The 25,129-nt window shown below is 43.3% G+C and overlaps 2 protein-coding genes across 4 annotated transcripts in view; one reads left to right on the forward strand and one right to left on the reverse strand.

Annotated features, from left to right (window-relative positions):
• IGF1R (insulin like growth factor 1 receptor) overlaps positions 1-18,530 on the forward strand; it is a 235,733-nt gene extending 217,203 nt beyond the window's left edge. The window contains exons 14-21 of the mRNA XM_060755650.2: positions 220-325; positions 990-1,060; positions 1,613-1,842; positions 2,814-2,924; positions 4,507-4,666; positions 6,179-6,308; positions 6,562-6,696; positions 13,366-18,530. Of these exons, the coding sequence (XP_060611633.2) occupies positions 220-325; positions 990-1,060; positions 1,613-1,842; positions 2,814-2,924; positions 4,507-4,666; positions 6,179-6,308; positions 6,562-6,696; positions 13,366-13,732 (1,310 nt within the window). The 3' untranslated portion in view covers positions 13,733-18,530. The remainder of the gene's footprint in view (positions 1-219; positions 326-989; positions 1,061-1,612; positions 1,843-2,813; positions 2,925-4,506; positions 4,667-6,178; positions 6,309-6,561; positions 6,697-13,365) is intronic.
• The window catches only part of PGPEP1L (pyroglutamyl-peptidase I like), a 28,870-nt gene continuing 20,354 nt past the window's right edge, over positions 16,614-25,129 (reverse strand). For all 3 annotated transcript variants that reach the window (XM_060755648.2, XM_067471302.1, XM_067471303.1), the window contains exon 6: positions 16,614-16,702. In XM_060755648.2, the coding sequence (XP_060611631.2) occupies positions 16,675-16,702 (28 nt within the window). In that variant the 3' untranslated portion in view covers positions 16,614-16,674. The remainder of the gene's footprint in view (positions 16,703-25,129) is intronic.

Genomic DNA, 25,129 nt, shown 5'->3' on the forward strand with positions numbered 1-25,129 from the left:
CTGACTGCCCTTGAGCCCCTGCTCTTTCTGAGCTACGTTTCTCACAGAGAGAATCATCATTTCCCAGACTTGAGACCCCATCACGTTGTGCCACAGAAAAGCTCACAATCCTCTCTAAATTATCAGTTAAATCATCAGCCTCTAATCTACAACAGTTTAGTTGCAATCTATTATGAATAATTAATTAACGCATGTCTCTGTTTCCCTTGGTTGCTGCAGCAGCAAACTATGGCAACTTCTTGCATTTGATTATCGCTCTGCCCATTGCGGTCCTGTTGATTGTGGGAGGGCTTCTCATCATGCTGTACGTCTGTAACAAAAAGAGGTGAGTCTGAATATGTGGAGGCAAGATGAATAGGAATCAACCACAATGCTATAAAAACCTATGTGAGGTGACCCCTGTTTTTGTGTATTGCGTTCTCGATCCCCCCTTCTCCCTCTGCGTTTCCTTTGCAAGTCTTCCCTGCTGGGTCACTCCGCAAGGGAAACGGTTTCCATTGGTATGAATGTATGTTTACTTCGTTTTGCTACTACTACATTTCTTTTGGATGTGTGAGTGTGTGTGTGTATGTTAATTGACCACTAAGTGATTACAATGTAAAGATCTGCCTGTGATCACTGATGACATGTGGGACGTGACACAAATGATTCCTAACACTTCTCTGCATATCTACCTAAGTTTTCTGTTGGTGAGGAAACCAATGGGTTGGAAAAGGTCCCATACAGGATCCAATGGAATCCAGCTAGAGCAGGCATAAGCCAACTTGGGCCTTCCAGGTGTTTTGGACTTCAACTCCCAGCTTAAGCGGCTGAGGGGGAAAAGGAAAGGGCCTGAACCCAGGAATTGTGGGAGATGAAGTCCAAAACACCTGGAAGGCCCAAGTTGGCCCATGCCTGAGCTAAAGTATCCTCAACTGGAGAAGGACAAGAAGTTCCTTCAGATGTTCCTTCCGATGTTCAAAATACTCCTCCTTTGTTTTTTTTAACAGGAACAGCGACAGGCTTGGAAATGGAGTACTTTATGCCTCTGTCAACCCTGAATATTTCAGTGCTTCAGATGGTAAGTCATTTCTTCGGCTAAGAAGGCCAGTAGGGTGAGTGTAAGATTGGGAATCGCCATGTTTGGGAAACTGAATTGCCCCATTTGTGGCTATTTTGGAGAGCTGCTCTCCAACTCGCACACAGCCCCTCGGCTCAGTGTTGTGGAATCCTGAAAGTAGTCGTTCTACTGACTCTTTCGTTTTCTCTGCCAAAATGCACACTGGTGCCTTACCAAACTATAAATGACACAGAGCCATGGGGGTCGCTTCATTCATTCTACAGTGTGATTGCTGCCAGGGCTACTTGGAAAGTCTCTCATTCATACTATCACCATAAGTTGACATTGTCTTGGGGGTATTAATAACAAATTTTCATAACTAGGTACTCGGCTTTCCAGTGTGTTTGAGCAACCTAAACGATCACAAACCATTGAAACTCAGCTTCAAAAGCAATGGGAATAATTCCCAGATGAAATTTAGGACTCTGGACTATAATAGGGCAGGAAGCTACTGTAACAGCTTGGTTTTTATTGGGGTGTCCTTGTGCAAAAAGTGTCTCTATAATTTTGCAGTGTACGTGCCGGATGAATGGGAAGTGCCCCGGGAGAAGATCACCATGTGCCGTGAATTGGGGCAGGGCTCCTTCGGGATGGTGTATGAAGGGATCGCAAAGGGAGTGGTCAAGGACGAGCCCGAAACCAGGGTGGCCATCAAGACGGTCAATGAGTCGGCCAGCATGCGAGAGCGGATTGAGTTTTTGAACGAAGCATCGGTGATGAAAGAGTTCAACTGCCACCACGTTGTAAGTTGCTCTAGATCCAAAAGGTCCAGGTCTCAAGAGTAAGGTGGAGTCGTCCCCTTTCCGCCATTTTCTCTTCCTCAACCTGTGTGTTGATAAAGTTGGGAAATGTCATTTTCATAGGAAAAAACATATATATATATAATCTTTTTGACATTCCAGTCCAATTCCAAAACAAAACCCCACATTTTAGCAAAAATTCCAAAACGAAGCTCCCCAATTTTGCAAAAATTCAAAAAAAAAATTCCACATCTTCGAATTCCATATTCCACATTATACAAAAATTAAAAAAAAACATTTTCAAAAATTTCAAAACAAAATCCCACATTGTTGCACAATTCCAAAGCAAAATTCCATATTTTGCAAAAATTCCAAAACAACCCCCCCCCCTCTTTTTTTGTAAAATTTCCAAGACATCATGCGAGGATCCCAAAAACACCAATATGACCCCAAAGTGGTGGGACTATTATTTTGTTTATTATTATTATTATTATTATTATTATTATTATTATTATTGCAAAATTCCAAAAAGAAATCCTACATTTTATTATTTATTTATTATTTATTTCAAATATTTATAACTTCCTGACTGTGAGAGCCATTCAGCAGTGGAACTCTCTGCCCCAGAGTGTAGTGGAGGCTCCTTCTTTGGAGGCTTTTAAACAGAGGCTGGATGGCCATCTGTCAGGGGTGAATTGAATGCAGTTTTCCTGCTTCTTGGCAGGGAGTTGGACTGGATAGCCCATGAGGTCTTTTCCAATTTTATGATTCTATATTTTTAATCCGTTTTAAGGATTTTAACTGTCAATTTGTAATTAATACCATTGATTCTATTTTAATATTAGTATATTTTTGGATTTTACATTGTATTGAAAAGCTTTTAATGCAAGCCGCTTTGAGTCTACTTTGTGGAGAGGAAAAAGCTGGGTGTGAATAAATATAATAATAACAAGAATGTCTTTTATTTGTGTCAGGTGAGACTCCTTGGTGTTGTGTCCCAAGGTCAACCCACCTTGGTCATCATGGAGCTCATGACGCGTGGAGATCTGAAGAGTTACTTGCGCTCCCTTCGGCCCGACACAGAGGTGAGTGTGCCGGGTCTTCTCATCTGCAAAGAGCATAATTTCACAGAACCATGTTAAATTTTGTCAACTCAGGGGCCTAATTGTTGTGGTGGGAGAAGCTATTTGCTTCTCATTTTCAAAAAAAGCTGTTTCAATGCCAGAGGTGACAAGGTTCCAGATTCAATGACTTGAAAGACATTAAAACAGCTTTCAAATCATGGGTCACGAAGCAAAACCTGAATTTTTCCTAAATGGTTTTGATTCCTGGTTTGAACGATGGCACAGATGTGTCCAAATTTATTTTGATTATCTTGAATGGTAGTTTTGAGTAGAGGACAGTTCAGGCTAGGATCTGGAGCAACTTCTGCTGTTATGGGTTCATTCATAACGTTTTTATGACACAAGAGGCAAAACTTTTCGACCCACCTTCTTGTACAGGGTGAGGAAGCATAACTTCCGTTTTTAAAATGCGCGCCATTCAGTCGGTTGAAGACGTAGCGGAGCGCTAGTGGTCTCGTTCGAGAGGCGGGAGTATAAAGTTTTCTCCTGACACAGTTCAGTCGCCATCCTGCGTTGGATCAGTGAGGAGCGTGCTTTTGCCGTTGAGGCCTACTTTTCGAGCGGATTTGGAGTGGCCGGCCCACTCTCCAGACTTGGCCCCTTGTGATTTTTTTCTATGGGGTTTTTTGAAATCCCGTGTTTATGTGAACCGTCCAAGGACCCGACAAGATTTGAAGACCAACATCCAGGAAGAAATTGCCAACGTAACGCCTGCTATGCTGGCAAGAGTCACGACAAACGCCAGAAATCAGTTTACTCAGCGTATGGAGAATGGGGGACGTCACCTACCTAATTTGATCTTCAAAACTACGTAAAACAAAATTTTAGGTATGCGCCTACATTATAAAAAAATAATAAAAAATTCTGATTCATACAATGGGTTTTATTGAGTTTTGAAAAAAGGAAGCTACGCTGCCTTACCCTGTATAATACGCACACTCCACTTGCCTCACTGCCAACAGAACCTCTCAGGATGCTTGCCACAGATGCAGGCAAAACATCACCGGGAGAGAATGCTGCTGGAACACAGCCATACAGCCTGGAAAACTCACAGCAACTCAGTGATTTCAGCCATGAAAGCCTTCGACAACACAGTTTTGTTGTTTACGCATGTGGCTTTGAGAGTGTGGCATTGTAAACCATTGAGGAAGTGAATTGGCCTTTTGGAAGCTTCAAGGAGATACAGTCCAGTCTTATCAGAAGCTCCTGAAGTCGAGAGAAGATGAGTTGAAGGCCAGAAGAACAGTCTTGGGTTTGCATGTGATTTGATGGATGAATGCTTGGGTCTTGGGCCTGTAGGACTGGAGAAACACTCAGCATTTGGATTAGAAGAGGTAGGAAACAGAGGGTAGGCCTGCCAATAAGGGGAACCACTCTGCCCCCATTGTTCTTCATCCCATATGGATGATGGCCAATCAGCGAAGTGGCTTTTCCAGCTACGTCGGTGAGAATAGTCCCAAGTTGGAAAGGTTTTTTTGGTTTTCTTCTCGCCAAGAGGAAATTGGCTCACGTTGTGTTTGTTTCCTCGCCTCTCCTTGTCCAGAATAACCCGGCGCACACTCTTCCGGCCCTGAAGAAGATGATCCAGATGGCTGGCGAGATCGCCGATGGCATGGCCTATCTCAACGCCAACAAGTTTGTCCACAGAGACCTCGCGGCGAGGAACTGCATGGTGGCTGAGGACTTCACTGTGAAAATTGGAGGTGCGGGTCCCTGATTTCTTTGGTCTGTGCTCCTCATGCAAAAGGCAAAGGAAGCAGGAACTTGGTGGTAAATAGTCTAAAAGGGTCTCACGCAGGTATGGGTCAACTTGAGCCCTCCAGGTGTTGTGGACTTCAACTCCCACAATTCCTAACAGCCTCGGGCCCCTTTCCTTTCCCCCTCAGCCGCTTAAGCGGCTGAGGGGGAAAAGAAAGGGGCCCGAGGCTGTTAGGAATTGTGGGAGTTGAAGTCCACAACACCTGGAGGGCTCAAGTTGGCCCATTCTTGCCTATTCCTTCCACTCATATTAGAATTCCACTTATTCTATGTCCATTGAGGAGTGCCTTGGAAGTACATAGCTCTGTCACAGTTCTGTGAGCAAAACACAGCTTTAAATAATATATTGTGTGTGTAGAGAAATAATTTGAGAAGTGTGTAATGACAGTGGCAGGTCTATGAAAGAAAAAAAAATCCTAATTTTGGTCCCTTTCTAGGCTTCTGTAATTCAGGCTGCACAGTCCTTTCTGAGGCTTGGAAGGAAATGCTAACATAGGCTTAGAGTTGTCTTACAAACGTGACCAATGGCAAGTGCTTGTGATAGGACGGGAGGGGCCGTAATGGCGCAATGGGTTAAACCCTTGTTCTGCTGACCAGAAGGTTGGCAGCTTGAGTCCGCAGGACAGGGTGAGCTCCTGCTGTTAGCCACAGCTCCTGCCAACCTTTGCCTTTTGCAAAAAGATGCTCCAAGTAGTCATGCTGGCCACATGACCAGGAGGTGTCTATGGACGCAGGCTTCTTGGCTTGGAAATGGAGATGAGCACTGCCTCCAGAGCCGGAAATGAAAGGAGAAGCCTTTACCTTTGCCTGTGTGTTTGTGCCTTGTTCTATGTCATTGTAATAAGGCATTGAATGTTTGCCTGTATCTGTTTATATACTGCTTATATAGCAATAATTTAGAGAGGATTGTGAGCTTTTCTGTGGTACAAAGTGATGGAGTCTCAAGTCTGGGAAATGATGGTTCTCTCTGTGAAAAACCTGGCTCAGAAAGTGCAGGGCCTCAAGGGCAGCCAGGGGAATCAGAAGTAGCAACAGCAGATAAGGAATCGAGTAAAGAGAATCCACCTCTAGCTACGGAGATCAACAAAAGTCTTTGTTTACAAATTAGAGCCAAAAATAGATTGCATCTTTCAGAGCAATTACGTGGAAAAGTTGTGGAGGAAATTCACGGGAAATGAATGATTTCATGGGTGTCTATTAAACATGCCAGAGATGAGGAGTGCCTTCAGAGCCGGAAATGAAAGGAGAAGCCTTTGCTTGTGTATTTGTATCTCATTTTATATTATTGTCATAAGGCATTGAATGTTTGTGTGTCTGCTTATATACTGTAATCTGCTCTGAGTCCCCTCGGGGAGAAGGGCAGATTATAAATAAGAGTTGTTGTTATGTGGTGCTGTTGTTCTGCGTTTTCCTTTGCCTTGCTGAGTATTCACCCCTCTCCTTTGTGTGTCCCATAGATTTTGGCATGACAAGGGATATCTATGAGACCGATTACTATCGGAAAGGTGGGAAGGGCTTGCTGCCCGTCCGCTGGATGTCCCCAGAATCACTGAAGGACGGCGTCTTCACAACTCACTCGGACGTTTGGTAATAATAATAATGGAAATATCTTTGCTAGTATTTCAATGCTCTCCCCTGTACCCTTGCACACGCTCAACCCAAACACCATGAGCTCAGTAAACATAGTCAAATGTTCCATTTGGGGGGGGGGGGGGCAAGCAGATGTGAAATACCTTCAGAAAACACATCCAGAGGAAAGATTGTTTAGTGATTTCGAATTGGGACGATGCTTTTCAGCTGCAGTAGCTTGAATGTCCTCTTGTGATTGTTTTCCTCGCAGGTCCTTTGGTGTTGTCTTGTGGGAGATAGCCACACTCGCTGAGCAGCCTTACCAAGGCATGTCGAATGAGCAGGTCCTTCGCTTTGTGATGGAGGGCGGCCTTCTGGAAAAGCCAGACAACTGCCCCGATATGCTGTATGTATTTCTTGACCTTCCTTATCCTTGAGCTTCTTTCGTGGTTGTTTTGGTGCCATGCTGCTCATTAGGCTTGTGCAATCCAGCCAAAAGGCATGCTGTTTCAGCTAACCCCTCTTTCTGTTTACCAGGAAGTTACTCGAGTTGGGAGGAGTGTTGATGTTTTCATTTGGCTAAGTTAACCCATTGCCTACAATGGGAAACTTTAAAGGCTCAATCCTGAGTCGTTTTAATGCCTATCTGCATGAAACCTACCTCAATTTTAGATCTCATTTACAATTGCAGGCTTGCCAAGTTTCAAAACGTTTCACCCATCTAATGATTTTTTAAGAATTATTTTAAGTTTTAACCATAACATTTTTTAAGTAAGATAAACCACAAGAGAGGGTTCTGAGAATGGTAGTCATTAGGCTTGGGTAACCACGGAAAATTTTGGTTCTAAACTCGTTTCGTTTTTTTAAAGAATTCCGAAATTTTCCTTTAAAAAGGTTCGAAATATACGAAATTTCGTAAAATTTCGAATCGATTCGTTAATGGCGGACGCGATTGCGCAATATGCTAAAAAACCTCCAAATGAGACAGGGGAAACTTCTGAAGCTTCCCTCTCCCTCTGTTGTTGACTGTTGGTGTGATAATTTATTTTTTATCACTGATAAAACAAACAACAACTATAAAACTTGCACCAGACATACGGAAATAATTACGAAACAATTACGAAACAATACGAAATAAATTGGAAAAATTGTTTCGATTTTTAATTACTCCTCACAGTAGTCCTGCATGGCTCAATATTGGATCGTAAGCTAATTTAAATACGAATTAATAACGAATTACGAAATTAACGAACGAAACCGCCCAAGCCTAGTAGTCATCAGTTGTGTCCATTCTCAGCCAATCAGAAATGGACATAACCAGTACTTTTGTTGGCTGAGAAACAGAGAGAGAGAGAGAGAGAGAAACTTCAACTCCCATCGTGCTCAGAGAAAAACTCAGAGACTTTTCAATGCCCACCCCATGCAAGTGCTGTTGGGAAAGTGAGTTCCCAGCAAGGCCCTCCCTGGAGAAAGAGCCTAGGGAACTTTTCCACTGCCAGGAAGGGAGAAAAGACATTGCAGGATCTTCTCCAGGAGCCCCACGGCAGACCCCTGCCTCAGATATATTGCAGACTTAACTTCATCCTCTCCAGTAGCTGGCTCTCTTGGTAGGTTTTGTCCAACTTTTTGGTTTTCTCCTCATTCTCTTGTTGTGGGATTACACAAAACAGACTACTGAATATTACAAATCACATTCGGTCAAACTGATCTGGGTCCAAGCCTACTGTTCATGCAAATAGCAATTACTTGATGGCTGCTGGTGTGGTTTGCAGGGCCCTGCGAATGATACATAGACCATTTGTCGTTAATGAAGGTTGTGAAACATAATAATAGCCAATTGATATGTATTACGTGCAAGCATACTAGGAGTGTATAATGTGCAGAATTAAAGAGTGGTTGACAAATTAATAACGTGTGCGCAAATGGTTTTAGTGAGGGGTTGGAAAGATAAAACAAAGTGGACTGTGACAATTTGGTATAATTATATAGTAAATATGTGAAACGTGGAAATAACAAATTGTAAATTGAACATTATAGACAAAATAGAAAATGTTATAATAATTAAGTATGTGGGATCCAGTTAGGAATTATTTAGAGAATGTATTGAGATGTGGAGTGGAAAAAATGAGACTAAGACTGATATTTCAAATGTAATTTCTGTAGGAGTTTTTTTTTTGTATGTTTATTGTATGTAAATTGTATGTCCAGGGGGAGGGGGGTTAAAATATATATATATATCTGAAAACATAGTCAAAAGGAGAGAGACTAAAATGATCAAGGGTCTAGAGAACAAGCCCTGTGAAGAGCGGCTTAAAGAGCTGGGCATGTTTAGCCTGAAGAAGACAAGGCTGAGAGGAGATATGATAGCCATGTATAAATATGTGAGAGGAAGTCACAGGGATGAAGGGAGCAAGCTTGTTTTCTGCTTCCCTGGAGACTAGGACACGGAACAATGGCTTCAAAATACAAGAAAGAAGATTCCATCTGAACATTAGGAAGAACTTCCTGACTGTGAGAGCTGTTCAGCAATGGAACTCTCTGCCCCGGAGTATGGTGGAGACTCCTTCTTTGGAGGCTTTTAAACAGAGGCTGGATGGTCATCTGTCAGGGGTGCTTTGAATGCAATATTCCTGCTTCTTGGCAGAGGGTTGGACTGGATGGCCCATGAGGTCTCTTCCAACCCTATGATTCTATGATTCTAGAGAGAGCATGTGGTTTGCAGCTCCTCCTACAACTTCTCAGGAACCATAGTGTAAAGGAAGCTGCATGCCAGAACATACATACAAATAAGCAATAAGATCATAGATAAACATTACTAGAGAAGGCTTGAAAAAGGTCATCATATCCATCATAGTCTGATCCTCCCAATAGTCTGAGGAAGCATATGAGATATGGATGAGCAATTGTGGCTCGCTGGATGTTATTTGACTGCCTTTTGCTTAATCCTGGGACAGAAACAGGGAAGTTGTGGGCCAGGAGGAAGAAGAGAAAGAAGGAGCATCAGGGAAACCAAAATGACCTGTCCTGGATGCAGTTTTGCTTCTATTAACAACCAGCGGTTGCCACAAGCTTGCATTCCTCTTGCCTTTGCTTTTTGCCTTAACTAGTCTAAGGCTCAGTTTACATCTCTGCAAAGTCACTTTCTGGAAGGAGACGCCCCCTCTTTCTTCGTCCTCCCCTTGTTGGAGGCCCACACAAGGGATGCAACGGCTTAAGAGGCCTCAGCTGCTTCATATTCTCAGAAAAAGGGGTTGTTTAGCCAGGAGGCCAGGGTTGGTGTTCGGTGACAATGCCGCGTTTGCTGCTTTTTCTGCCTGGGATTGGGCAAAGAGAGAAAACAAAGACCACTGTTGGAGGTGGTTGCCCTAAGGCTGGATTCCCTGCTTTGCATTCTTTCCCTGTTAGGATGGGAGACTCCAGCGGGCTCAGATGGCTCTGAAATTACGCTCAGCATTGCGGGAATAACTCTGTAGGGTGGGAAGGCAGGGAAGGAGCGGCTGAGATTCGTTAAGCGAGTCTAGTTTCCCCCATTTTACATTTCCAAAGCAAAAAGTTGAAAAAGAAAAATTATGGGGGGAAAACATCCATATTGATTGCAATTTTTCTGACATTTTTGAATGTTTGTCGTTGATATAAGTTTGTTTCTCTAGTTTTTTTTAATGCAACAGAACACATGGTTGCTAGTGTGTATAAACCAGGCATGAGTCAACTTGGACCCTCCACGTGTTTTGGACTTCAATTCCCACAATTCCTAACAGCCTCAGGCCCCTTTTAAGCGGCTGAGAGGAAAAAGTAAAGGACCTGAGACTGTTAGGAATTGGAGTCCAAACCACCTGGAGGGGCCAAGATGGCCCTTGCCTTTGCTATGAGTAGGTCATCCACATACTGAAGGATATCATCCACATACGGAAAGAACACCTGGAGGGTCGAAGTTTGCCCATGGCTGGCATAAACGGACCCAGTTGCTTCCAAGTCATTATTTAGTTCATAGGCTTATTCTCCTGCTTGCCAAGCTTCTTTTAATTGTCATTTTGTAATAGAAAGGCACATTTTTCAAAAGTCACAGATTACAGCAGTTGCTTTTATTTACATCACCTAGCTCTGCTTGCCAAAATATAGTTGCAATGACTTTTCGAAACATTTTTTTTTATCGATCGCACATGTGTACTATTTACGATGGACACTAAGGACACAACACCTCCTGCCGTTTCCACAGGGCTTTGTTTTGGGCATCCTCAGGTCTCAGGTTGGCAGTGTGAATGTCTTCGTTGATGGTGTCCATCCAGCTTTTCTTTGATCTTTGTCCACATCCTGCAGTCTCCAAATGCAGGGCTGTTTGTGCTCCTTATGCTGGTTCTCTTCTCATGACATGACCATACCACCATGGTCTTGCTTCTTCCATCCATCCATCCTTCCATCCATCCATCCATCCATCCATCCATCTATGTATCTATCTATGTGTCTTCCTGCCTGCCTGCCTATCTATCTCTTATTGTCCCATCTCCATCTTATCTCTGTATCTATCTCTGTCTCTCTTATTCTTCTAAGTTTTTTTTCCCCCAATGGAGGGGTGAGCATTGTGACTGCTGTTTCCACAGGGCTTTGTTTTGGGCATCTTCAGGTCTCAGGTTGGCAGTGCTAATGTCTTCGTTGATGGTGTCCATCCATCTTTTCTTTGATCTTCGTCCTCCTGATGCTGGTCCTCTTCTCATGACATGACCATACCACCCGTTTTGCTCCTTGCATATTCTTGCTGATCGTTTTTATTCCTAGTCTTTGATGGATGTATTTCTTTGGCACATGGTCAAGAAGTGTCAAGTCAAGTGTCTGTCTATTCATCCATCCATCTGCCTGCCTGCCTGTCCGTCCATCCGTCCATCCATCTATCTATCCCTCACATCTCTTTCTCTATCTTATCTCTGTATCTATCTCTATCTCTCCTCTTCTTTCTAAGTTTTTTCTTAGTTTTCCCAATGGAGGGGTGAGCATTGTGACTGCCATTTCCACAGGGCTTTGTTTTGGGCATCTTCAGGTCTCAGGCTGGCAGCGCGAATGTCTTCGTTGATGATTCCCATCCATCTTTTCTTTGTTGCTGGCCAGCACTCTGCCTCATACAGGGAAGGCTCCTGAGAGGACAATTGTAGTGTTGATCTTCACCTTGAATTGTTCAGGCATTTTTGAGTTGCACAGAATGCCGATAGTTTGCCAGCATTTTAACCAAGCTGAGAGTATGCCTGGAATTGTGTTGTCACCTATGGAGACCAGTGACCCTTGGTATTTAAATTATTTATATATTGAGGCACGTCCTCTCTCTATGGCTGTGTAAACAGGGCCTCCAAACTCCCCGGAGAAGGGAAGCCTCCTTTTATGGGAAGTGGTGGAATGTCTGAAAGGAAGCGTCATGGGCACTTGGTTGGCACGGTGGTCACGTGTGCCATTCCTCTGCAGGGCATGGGGCCAGCCAATATGTCCCGTGTTCTTGGCCCCAGCTGGAGCTCTTATTCTGAGATGGAGCCGTCAGCAGGAAAGGAGCAGTGATGAAGTAACAGAAATGGATCTTGGGTATTTATTTATGTCACAGTCTTGCTCCTTCACGGAGGAGGCGGAAGGGTGCGGGGTGGTAGTCGCCGTGCCTGTTGCCATCAGCTGCTTGCCTTGAGTGCCGGAAACAGGGCCCGATTAAAAAGCTTGTGGGGGAGAAGGGGACAGAAATTCTGTGATTGCGATGCTCAAATTTCTGTTGCCTTTTCTTCAAAATACATCTAAGGTTTGATAAAATTACACAGCTCTTCCCCTCGCGGGCACAAAGTCACTGCACGAGTTTTCTGGTTCTGAGTGCCCAAGTAGCAGCTTTCATGCTTTTTCAACTCGGATATAAATAAATCTTGAAATATGGACTGTCTTTGTTAAGATAATCGGTTGTTTTATGATGAGGAAATAGATCAAAATAAGATAGTTCTGTTTAGTGTATTCCGTATATCCTTGGCATCCCGTCCTTGGCCTGGATATTAAGATAAGGTTGAGATCACTTTTTTTTTTTCTTTTCTATGAAATTTTGATGTTGTTGCTTGTTGTTTATGCTTTGGTTTTATTTTGATGTAATATGTTGTTTGATGTAATATGTTGTAATACGTTAATGTATTATGCTGGGGAAAGTGGAAGGCAAAAGGAAGAGGGGCCGACCAAGGGCAAGATGGATGGATGGCATCCTTGAAGTGACTGGACTGACCTTGAGGGAGCTCTGGCGTGGGCTGGTCCAGGAGGTCACGAAGAGTCTTCATCTGCTCCTCAATAGACAATCATGATAACCATATCTAGGGAGCTAGAGCTGATACGGTCTAACTCAGGCATGGGGCAACTTTGGCCCTCCAGGTGTTTTGGATTCCCAACTGCCACAATTCCAAAAATTGCCCCAATTTTCCTCTATGGGCTCAGATTTTTGAGATGCCATCAACCGGTCTTCAATTGCTCCACAATAGACAATCATGATAACCATATCTAGGGAGCTAGAGCTGATACGGTCTAACTCAGGCATGGGCCAACTTTAGCCCTCCATGTGTTTTGGACTCCAACTGCCACAATTCAAAAAAGTGGGCCAATTTTCCTCTATGGGCTCAGATTTTTGAGATGCCATCAACCGGTTTTCATCTGCTCCTCAATAGACAATCATGATAACCATATCAAGGAAGCTAGAGCTGATACGGTCTAACTCAGGCATGGGCCAACTTTGGCCCTCCAGGTGTTTTGGACTCCCAACTGCCACAATTCCAAAAATTGTCCCAAATTTTCCTCTGTCGGCTCAGATTTTTGAGATGCCATCAACCGGTCTTCATCTGCTCCTCAATAGACAATCATTATAACCATATCTAGGGAGCTAGAGCTGATACGGTCTAACTCAGGCATGGGCCAACTTTGGCCCTCCATGTGTTTTGGACTCCAACTGCCACAATTCCTAACAACATATTGGTGAATTGGTGGTAGTCTCCCTTCCCCTAATTCACAGAAGTGGATTTGAAGTTGCTTCTTAAGAGAGGATGGATGGGACCATTCTAATTTATTTTCATTTCCTTTCCAGCTTCGAGCTCATGCGCATGTGCTGGCAGTACAATCCCAAGATGAGGCCTTCTTTCTTGGAAATCATCGGCAGCATTAAAGACGAGCTCGACCCGGCCTTCAAGGAGGTCTCCTTCTTCTACAGCGACGAGAACAAGCCGCCCGACACGGAGGAGCTCGACTTGGAGGCGGAGAACATGGAGAGCATTCCTTTGGATCCTTCCTCGACCCTCCAGCCTTCTGACAAGCACTCAGGACACAAAGCGGAGAACGGCCCTGGTGTGGTGGTCTTGCGGGCCAGCTTTGAGGAGCGGCAGCCGTACGCGCATATGAATGGGGGGCGCAAGAACGAGCGCGCCTTGCCTTTGCCCCAGTCTTCGGCCTGCTGACCTCTAGAATCAGGTTTCTTTTGGGTTGCAAACACATACATGCATCCGGAGGGAGGGGGGGACGAGAGCAAGCAAGCAAGCAAGGAAAAAGAAACAATAACAATTCATTCAAAAGCCTACTGTACCTCAGCGGATCTTCAGAGCTATCACAGCTCCACACAGGAGAATCCTCTCTTCAGTTCGAAGTTGAAATGACGTTTCCCCCCTTCCTTCCTTCCTACCTTCCTTCTCTCTCTTTGTTTTCAATATGCAAGCAGAAGATGGTTTCAAGCAAAAGGACTCTATTGTGAAGCGGGGCGCACAGACAGCCTTCTAAAACTGTTGGCATTAATACTTAATAGCAAACAGAAAACTTGATCTGACGTGTGTCTCCTTTTCTTCTTCTTTCTCTCTGCTTCATAACGGGAAACATATCTGCGTGACGTTCAACTGTATGACGGCACTTTTCTTTTTTGTTTTGCGGACAAAGAAATCGCATCAGAATTGCAGGCTGACCCGCGCTCTCTCCCCGTTCCCTCTGGTGTTGTAGGTTGCGGCGAAAAACGAAATGGGATTCAAAGGAGAGAAAAAAAACAGGAAAGGAACCAGACTGGAGATTTAATATTGTTCCTTACCTTTTTCTTAGGATCCCATAAAAAGATCGAAGGGCCGTTGTTTAATGTCCAAGGTTGTAATTGTTTTCAATGCTGCCAAATTTTGCCAAAAGAAGAAGAGAAGAACGTTCTTTTAGGATTTCTTTTTTTGCATAGGCCTGGAAGGAAGGAGCAAAACAAGCATATGCTCTGGTTTCAATGACATACAGACCAATACACTCCAAATAAACACTGGCATTTAAACAAGGTCTAATGGTCTATATATATATATATTTGGACTGGACAAAACCTTGGTTGTTTATTATTATTTTTTAAATAAATAAACAACAACAGTTGAGAACATAAAGAGGTGGAGGCCGAATCAATGGCCCGCCTTGACATTCTGGAAAAAACTGGCACTGGTGAGCCAAACCAGAGAGGAGGGAAAAATGAGTATTTTGTGCAGAAAATTCAGCAAAGGCAAGAAAGCAAGACAAAACCAGGAGGGATTTCCACGAGGTGTTCCTGCTGCCCTCGGCAGGCTCGCAGGACAAACAAAACAAGCAAACGAAAAACTTAAGACACAAACATTGAAGAAGAATAGCCAATTAAATGGATTCAAGCATCCAACACTTTGTTGACCTTTCTTTTCCCCTCTATGTTATTATTAAGACTTCAGAAGGGTCTGGCAGTTCTATGTTAGGCCGCGGATCATTTGCATACACATTGTCTTTTTGTGTCACTTTTATAACTTTTTTACAGTTCAGATAACTCATCTATATGTCTGTACAGAAAAAGAAAAAAGCTGCTATTTTTTTGTTCTTTATCTTTGTGGATTTAATCTATAAGAAATACTTCAGGTCTCCTCCTTTCCCCCCTTTTCTCCCCCTTGCCTTTCCCCCCGCCCCACATTCATTCCCAAGCAGTTTCTGATGCTTTGTACCATAAACGTGTACGGTCTTTTCTCCTCCGCCGCCGCCGACCACCACTTACTTCCCCACGATGTGATACCTGAAATATGATTTGCCATCAACTGTTTAATGCCTTTTATAAACACATCTCTGCTTGTCTTTTTTTTTTTCTCTGTTTCTCCCCCACAAAACCCCTTTTCTGCTTTTTGTCTTTTTGGAAAAAGAGAAGCAACATCTAGGTTATTTGGGGTAAAGCGCTCTTTATGGAGCGGGAGGGTCTACGCGGTCAGTCGCGCGGCCGCACCACGCCTGGACGCGTATCATCACCACCACGACCTCCAGCATCATCATCAACAACAACTGTACTCTCTTTTCTCCTCTCCTTTTTTGCCCATTTGGCGCCCGTCTCTGTTACAGTGCAAGGTATGATGGAAACTCAGGTCGGGGGGAAAAAGTATAACTATTTCGTACATTCTGACTCAGTGTTCATGTTCATATTGGTGTACAGTCGCCTCGCCCTGCTTTTCCTTTTCGCCTTCTTTTTTGGGTTGTCTCTCTCTAACGAAACGACCACACACCTATGTATTTTAACTGTTGGGTGCAAAAAAGCTGTTGAGTTGCAAATACCAGACTTTGGGTATTTTTTTTGGGGGGGGGGTGTCATTATTTTCCTAAATATAACAACAATAATACGAATGGTACCGATGACGACGATAATGGGACAATTGTTAACCTTCCATCCAACATATGACGCATGTATAATTCATAGCCAATGGGTAACTCTACAAGGCCGTGGGCCCTTCCTTTATTCTTATCAGGCTCCCGTTTTGCTCCAATTCCCACATCAGAAAAAAAAGGCAGTTTATTACTATTAGACAGAATGGCGAGTGGTTAAGAAATAAAATGGAGACAGCAGAGTTGTGTAGTGGATGCCTACTGGGCCCATAACCCAAGTGTTGATGGAATATAATGGAGGTAAGCTGCAGAGGATTTTTGAGGGGTCACCAAGTACCCAGAAGTACAAGGCCGTTGTATCTCTAATTGCAGCAATTTCATTCAGCTTCTCCCCCCCCCCCCCCCCGAGAACCCCAATAGGGACACAATAGTCGAATTGCATGTGTTTTGTCAAGAAAGACGGAGCCCTCAATTTCCAAAGTGAAGAAGGTGCCTTAACGCTTGTTAATTCACCTGTAGTTACTGCATGGAAATTCCGTGTTAGCACTGATCCAACCAAAGTCTGGCAGCAAAGAGGAAGGATTGTTCTGAGATGGAAATAATGAATTTGTTCTCTTTTTTTTATGTGGGAGGGGGTGGGGTTGTTTGAAAAAGAACAAAGAAATGAACTATAACTGCTAGATGTGACTGGAGATGAAAAGAAAATATATGTTTGTAGTGCTTTTTCCCCCTTCCTCGCTTGTCTGCGTAGCTTCAGTCCCGCTGTCTTCTTTTCTTTCACCTCTCATAGTTTGTTTTTCTTTTCCCCCTTTCTAAAAAAAAGAAAAAGAAAAAGAGAGAAAAAGAAGAAGAAATTCTATGTAGGATTTTTTTATTTATTTTTGTGCTATCAGTTTAAATCACTGTAGAGATACCCCATAATAATAATAAAATTTAAATAAGGGTTTTTGGAGTTATGAAAGGGGGACAGTTTTCTTTTTATTGTTTTTTTTTCCAAACATTTATCTACCTCACTCTTTATTATTTTTGTGTATATATAAAAAATATACATCTCACATTTCTCAGCAGCCGACAATATACTGTTGAATACTGGTAATGTTCATTGCTCAAACCACATCATCCTCCGGGTTTTGGAGAGGGGACGTCACTGCCGAATCAAAAAGGTTGTGCGAAAAAGCCAATTAGTTGCTGCTTTACAACACACACAGGCATGCTTTTTCTCTCTTGCTGGTGTGTTGAGGGATGCAAGAAATGGTCAGTGTGGAACCAAAAGCTGCTCTTGTTAAAACAGAAGAAAAAGCCCGTGAAGGCATAGCCATGATTTCAAGGAAAGTGGTGCAATTCAAGCAAGACTGACATACGTATCATCCGAGGTGTGAACACACGGCATTCTGCCGTTTTTAAGAAAAGACAGTTGAGAATTCGCACAATGTGTTTCATGGCCGGAATCACTGAATTTGTGAGTTTTCCGGACTGGAACATGGCCATTCAGCCCTGAAAACTCACAGCAACCCAGTATTTGCGCATCTGTTGTGCATTAGTTGCAGACTAAATTGGAGTGCTCACTCTCCTAAGTGAGGAGACAGAGCCAAAAGAGATGCCCAAGCACCCAAAAGTTGTTCGCGCTGCTAAGAACGGAGGGATGCTCGGGTTGATTTTTGCGGCCGGATTGAACCGTGAAACATCTCAAACCACCACCCCATTCAATTTGCATTGTCTGGTTGCTCGGTGGAGCTGCTGTGGTTTCGGTGTGAGCGCCGCTAAGTGTTCGATTCTGTGCTGGGAACGGTTTCCAACGGGCTGATAAGCATTTATCAAAAATGTAATGGACTGGTGCATTAAATCGATGAATTGCCTGATTTAGTCCGTCACTGATTTACGCATTTAATTGGTAAATTAAATTAAATTGACACCATGCGTCAGTATGTGGACGACATACTAATAGCACAGGCATGGGCCAACTTAGGTCCTCCCTCTAGCTGTTTTGACTTCAACTCCACAGTTCCTAACAGCCTCAGGTCGAAGGCTTTCATGGCCGGAATCACTGGGTTGTTGTAAGTTTTCCGGGCTATATGGCCATGTTCTAGAGGCATTTTCTCCTGACGTTTCACCTGCATCTATGCATCTATGGCAAGCATCCTCAGAGGTAGTGAGGTCACCTCACTACCTCTGAGGATGCTTGCCATAGATGCAGGCGAAACGTCAGGAGAAAATGCCTCTAAAACATGGCCATATAGCCCGGAAAACCTACAACAACCCAGCCTCAGGTCCTTTCCTTTTACCCCTCAGCCGCTTAAGCTTCAGTATTTGGATGACACTAATAGCACAGGCATGAGCCAACTTGGGCCCTCCTTCTGGGTTATGGGCCCAGCATACTTAAGTGGCTGAGTGGGAAAAGGAAGGCGGCCGAGGCTGTTAGGAATTGTGGAAGTCTAAAATACCTGGATGGCTCAAATTGGCCCATGGCTGGTATAGTGAGTTCACCAGGCTTGCTTTTGCATCATGTCCTTGATTGTGGCTTTTCTTCTTGGCAACCTTTTTGTCACCATGGCAGTGGCCTCTCCTCTCTTGCACATACTATTCTCCACAACCGTGGGGTTCCTCAGATCTCTCAGCTGGCTTAAAGAGGGTTTTCTTTTTTTTAAAAAACTGTCCAAGTTATTAATTTTTTGTTTGTAGATGGTTTGAAACATATTAGGAGAGAACACTAACATTGTCGTACCTACCCATCTGAACACACATTTCAGAAGCATTTTAAGTGGAAGGCAGTCATGTGATTATTGAAAAGTGGGCTCCTCGGATCAATTCAGCCCACGCGAAATCAAACCACCTTGACTCTACCATTCTATATTCTGTACTCATGATATCTTTTTGAAAAAAAATAATAATCTATTTTGGCTTCCACAGCTCTTTTTCTTTGTTTTGTTTTGTTTTGGGAGTGTGTGTGCATGCACATGTGTGTGCGTGTCTGTACCAGATCTACCCTGCTTTTCCCATACAGTCCTCTATTGATAGTATATAATGTATGTTTATGCATGTCAAAAATGGGGTGCGAGGGACAGAGAATTTATTTAACATTCAGGTTCTAGATAAGCCTTTGGTCGCCGCCAGGTATGCCTACCTAGCCAACAACATAGACATCGATTGGCTTTGTTTGGTGAAGGGCAGAAAGTTGAAGTCCTTGTTGAGGACCTGAGAATAGTCCTTCTGCTTCAGACCAAAGGCCCACCTGACCTTTCTTGTTTCCTTTGGTGGCCAACCAGAAGCTTCCAGACCATGAGGGTAGCAGCCTCTCCCTTTTAGTCTTCAGCAAGTGATATATTATTCAGAAGTATGTTGTATCTGAGCCTAGAGGTTCCATAGAAGTATCTTGGCCACAGACATTGATAGACTGCTTTGCTTCCATGTCTTTGTCAAATCCCCTGTTGAAACTGTATAAGCCCATTTGAGTGCATTCCATATTTTCTGTGTCCTGAATCTATTAGCAGTCCATTTTATTGGGTGTTCTGGAGCCACTAGCATTATGAGAGGCGGCGTGTTGTTTTCTACCTGTGTCCTGAACACAGTACAAACTGTCAACATCTAAATCGGTTTTCTCGTCACAACCACCTCCATCTTTTTATGAACCTCTGTATCGTTTTTCTCATAGCAAATTTGCTCCAGGATCTATTTCTGTGTTTTATTTCCATTCTACAGCATGTTGAAATTATGCTACTGCATTTTCATTTCTACTATGGACTTCTACAAATTTAATGCAACTATTGCAGTGTTGATTTCTTCATTGTGAATGACTGCAACCCATCCATCCCACCTTCTGATCATCTCAAAAGTACCTAGATCATATCAGGATATGTGTGGAAGGGACTATTTCCCCCAATTGGCCCAACTTTAAATTGAACCACCTTTGTTGTGTTATCTGTTAGCACGGTTGTGTTCAGAGGGATCGTGTTCTTTGGTGAAACGCTTTGTAGTCAGCTAAGGGTGTCCACCATCCTCGAATAACTTGGCATCGTTCACAAACCTGGCTACCTCATTGGTGACCCTTAACTCTAGATCACTGAAGAAGAAGGGCCATCAGCCCTTGCTCAGATAGATCTTCAGGGCCAGTGAAGGGAGGGACTTTGTTGCTTATATCTTCCCATCAAGAAGGCTGTCCTTCGTATTTGTCCTCTGCTCTTTCTAAGACATCGGTCCACAACAGGACATTGTGAGGGCCTGAAGAGCCTTGGAAAAGAAAAGCCTTTTGGAGGTCCATGCATACACTACCTAATGGATTATTGTCCCTAATGATACTTTGGCAGTAAACTCTTAACAGAACATTGGTGAGGTCCTTCGTAGAAGCTGTTTGCCTGCTTCTGTTTACAGTTTTGTACATTCACTTTGCTGGGACAGATGTTGGACTAATGCCTTGTAATTACACATTGACCTCCCCACCCTGTTTACAAATGCAGATAGGGGAGTTACCATGTAATCTTTGTAAGGGAGTTACGACAAGAAATGGGGTAGACAGTTTTGGAATGTATTTGTCTAGCCCAAGTATGGGCAGACTCCAGCCCTCCAGATGTTTTGGACTTCAACTCCCACCATTCCTAACAACCTCAGGCACCTTCATTTCCCCCCTCAGCCACTTAACCTTCAGTATGTGGATGAGATACTAACAGCACAGGCATGGGGCAACTTGGGCCCTCCCTCTGGGTTATGGGCCCAGCATAAGTGGCTGAGGGGGGAAATGAAAGGGCTTGAGGCTGTTAGGAATGGTGGGAGTCGAAGTCTAAAACACCCGGACAGCTGGAGTCTTCCCATGACAGGTCTAGCCCACTGTTGCTTACACCATGAGTGGGACTCCCATTTTTGTTACTGTTTTGTCATTGTGACTTACATAACTTGTTATAGTAAGCCATTTCTTAATCCCTGCATGTACGCTACCTGAACGTGGTGACAAGTTACATTCTAACATATCAATTAGTGCAATTTCTTCATGTCTCGTTGCTTCTGTTTGATTCCCGTTTTCTCAGATGCCCTCCCTCTCCATAAAGTGGTTCAGGCAAAGATATCATTGCAGGCATTCAGTGGTATGTACAGAAAGTGGTTTGGTTCTAGAGGAAGGAATTCAGATGGATTTCTAAAGCAGTGGTTCTCAACCTGTGGGTCCCCAGATGTTTTGGCCTTCAACTCCCAGAAATCCTAACAGCTGCTATACTGGCTGGGATTTCTGGGAGTTGTAGGCCAAAACACCTGGAGACCCACAGGTTGAGAACCACTGTAAGGGTTGTTTATGCAGATTTGAGTATTCAGGGTTGTTGATACAAAAGCGGAGTATAAGACAAAGCTAATTTCCATCTAAGCCAGTGGTTCTCAACCTGGGGTCCCCAGATGTTTTTGGCCTACAACTCCCAGAAATCCCAGCCAGTTGACCAGCTGTTAGGATTTCTGGGAGTTGAAGGCCAAAACATCTGGGGACCCACAGGTTGAGAACCACTGAACCAGTGGTTCTCAACCTGGGGTCCCCAGATGTTTTTGGCCTACAACTCCCAGAAATCCTAGTCAGTTTACCAGCTGTTAGTATTTCTGGGAGTTGAAGACCAAAACATCTGGGGACTCACAGGTTGAGAACCACTGAACTAAGCCTTTTCCCTCTGTTCTTTAGGAATGGTCCCAAGGGAAGTTAAGACTCTCAAAAGTTTGTTGGCACTGATGCTCTTGTTGATTGAAAAACTCAACTTAGTTATCCCAGGACTGGTCATAAGATGTAACTGCTGTTTAGATCTCGGGTTGCTTTGTACATCCCATGGCTAAATGAATCACTCCTCTCAGTGGTATAATGTGCTTTATAGTTTCGTTCAACAAAATCTTTCCATTCCTATAGTCAGTGACTTCCTTTTCTTGCTTCTCAGTAATGTACTTCATAGCAAGAAGGGGAGCCATTGCTGCTTCTGCTGGATTTGTGTACGAATCGCAGTGATGGACACCAGATACTACACTCTTTCTTTACGAAGGAGTTGGCACAAACTAACAATGGAGTACGATCATTTAGGCTGGAAGTGCAGAAGATACAGTACGCATCTTAAGATGTTAGGTGACGTCTCAGTTTGGAAGGCTCGATCATTCCAAATGAAGTCCTTTAGGCTTCCTTTCAATAAGATCTAAGGAACCATTGTGACAGTGGTTCTCAACCTGGGGTCCCCAGATGTTTTTGGCCTACAACTCCCAGAAATCCCAGCCAGTTTACCAGCTGTTAGGATTTCTGGGAGTTGAAGGCTAAAAATATCTGGGGACCCCAGATAGAGGACCACTGCATTATGAGGTCCATCCAAAGTGAAAGCAGATGCAAGCAAGGCTGTTCGGAAATTGGGGGATGAAGCAGACATCCTGATCTAATAAGACAACAGGTTTACTGAAGTTTAAGAGTTGTTTACACTTAGCTGTTCGCAGAATGGAAACCCAGTCTCCCAGCAATCTTTTTTGTAGGAATTCGCTCACGTCTTGTTCACTGTGATCTCCTAGCCCAGTGGTTCTCAACCTGGGGTCCCCAGATGTTTTTGGCCTACAACTCCCAGAAATCCCAGCGATGTTTACCAGCTGTTAGGATTTCTGGGAGTTGAAGGCCAAAAACATCTGGGGACCCCAGGTTGAGAACCACTGTCCTAGCCCCATGGTTCTCAACCTATGGGCCCCTAGATGTTTTGGCCTTCAACTCCCGGAAATCCTAAACTGGCTGGGATTTTGGGCGACCCATAGGTTGAGAACCACTGACCTAGGTACATACAGAGCTGCCACACGAAGGTCTTCCCCACTCACTTTGTTGGTGTCAATGGGGGGAGAGCAACCTTTGTGGAGTGTGGAGTGGAGAACATGCTTTGTGTGCTGATTGTATCCTTTGGAAGGGATTTCTTGACTGAGCCAGCTGACCATCATTAAGTGTTGCACAAATTCCAGGTGGCTTTCATTAGACATTGTGCATGCAGGATGGGTGTGGATACGCGTGTGGCTGACTGTCATTGTTTGGATTCTGTTCCCTTTTTCTGTTGTCTAGCAATTCATTCGCATTTTCAATAGGGCTCTTAAGTCCAGTAGATTACGGGTAGTCAGTTGACAAAAAGATCTGGTTTACAAAAACTAATTTACATATTTCATTGCATGTTGTAAGTACACAGGATCATTTTTACAAAAAATAAACAGAAATGTTTGTAGTTTGTTAATGCCTCAAGGTAATTTAACGGCATCCTTCTCTCTCTGATATGTGTGTGTGTGTATGTGTGAGGTTTTCCTTTCTTTTCTTTTTTAGGAGACAGTTGTTCCTAGCTAGCTTTCCTGTGAATCCTACACCAACTTTTTCCAATCACAGCTCCTTTGTTGCCCCAAACAAACAGTTCTGTATCTTCAATAAGTAACCTGGTCTTCCAGAGCCCTTTAGAAGGACGGGATCGCCTTCAACCAGGCATTTGACTTTCACTGTGCAAGTGTAGGTTGGGACAAACCTCATTGGTTAAGGAAACAGAATCAAGTCTTGCTGCTAAGCAGTAGGCTTGGGCAATCCATGGTTCTAAATGGTTCTAAAGTACTTACAAAACTAAAGTTGTGGTGGTGAAAATTTCAGAACTCTAACAAAACTTTCAAAATTTAATTATTATTTCATTATTGGTAATTTTAATGACAGAACCAATTTAGGAACTGCCATTTATTATGAAATTTTGAGAGTTTTGTTAGAGTTCTGAAATTTTCACCACCTGAAATTTAGTTTTGTAAGTACTTTAGAACCATTTAGAACCATGGATTGCCCAAGCCTACTAAGCAGTGTTTCGTCACAGTGCTAAGTGTGTTTTCTTGGGGGCAAATGGCGCAGGAATTGTTGGGTCTTACTTCTAAGGAGATGTACTTGGGTTAGTATTATTTAAGTATCTGTTCTAATGTTGTGAAGTATTTGACTGAAAGGCCATTTTCCGATCAGACCACAGAATGAGAGGCAACTGTGTTTGCAGATGCCTTATTCTGTTGCAAGAGAAGGTCATGTCGATTGCAAGCAAGCTATACATTTCTGTCTTTAGCAGCATTCATTAAAGCTTTGTTTTCAGTTACCACCCAAGGCCCGTATTTATTATAATTATTTAAACAATATTGAAAATCCTGTTTTTTCCCTCTTGAAAAATAATAATAGCCCCCCGCCCCCCCCATCGTTATACAATGGGCTAATCAATAAAATGTACTGAGTATTGTCAAAGGCTTTCATGGCCGGAATCACTGGGTTGTTGTAGGTTTTTTTCGGGCTATATGGCCATGGTCTAGAGGCATTTTCTCCTGACGTTTCGCCTGCATCTATGCAAGCATCCTCAGAGGTAGTGAGGTCTGTAGGAACTAGGAAAAAGGGTTTATATATCTGTGGAAAGATCAGGGTGGGACAAAGGACTTTTGTCTGCTGGAGCTAGGTGTGAATGTTTCAACTGACCACCTTGATTAACATTTAATGGCTTGGAAGTGCTTGGGGGAATCTTTTGTTGAGAGGTGATTTGGGGGAATCAGGCACATCAAATCACCTCTCAACAAAAGATTCCCCCAGGTACTTCCAAGCCATTAAATGCTAATCAAGGTGGTCAGCTGAAACATTCACTCCTAGCTCCAGCAGACAAAAGTCCTTTGTCCCACCCTGGTCATTCCACAGATATATAAACCCCTTTTTCCTACTTCCAACAGACCTCACTACCTCTGAGGATGCTTGCCATAGATGTAGGCGAAACATCAGGAGAAAATGCCTCTAGACCATAGCCATATAGTCCGAAAAAACCTACAACAAACCAAAATGTACTGATATCAATGGGCAATGGCTTCTGTTGGGTTTGATTACCTTATGAAATAATCAATTTTTTACTTCTGTTTTCTAAACCAGTGAGGTTTGAGAAGGAAGGACTCCCTCTGGGACTGGAAAAACAAATTTAGAAACAACAACAACAAACAAACAAACAAAAACACCAAACACTCCTAACCCCCCCCCCCTCCCCAAATCCCATAGAAAGTGCTATGGAACCGAATGCATTGACAAACATAACATTTTTTCCAAGTTACCTTGTTTAAAATACAAAGTTTTTTTTAAAAAAAAGAATTAAAAAAAAAAGAATAAAACAGTGAGGAGACACACGGCCAATTTATTACGTCAAGACTTGCTGTGTATAAATTATTCCTAAAGAAATTCCTGTGTTTATATTAAAATGAAATCAGTAGATGATGAAATGAAAAAAAAATTCAAA

Source organism: Anolis sagrei, chromosome 9 (genome assembly GCF_037176765.1).
Source record: "Anolis sagrei isolate rAnoSag1 chromosome 9, rAnoSag1.mat, whole genome shotgun sequence".
Taxonomy (NCBI): Eukaryota; Metazoa; Chordata; class Lepidosauria; order Squamata; family Dactyloidae; genus Anolis; species Anolis sagrei.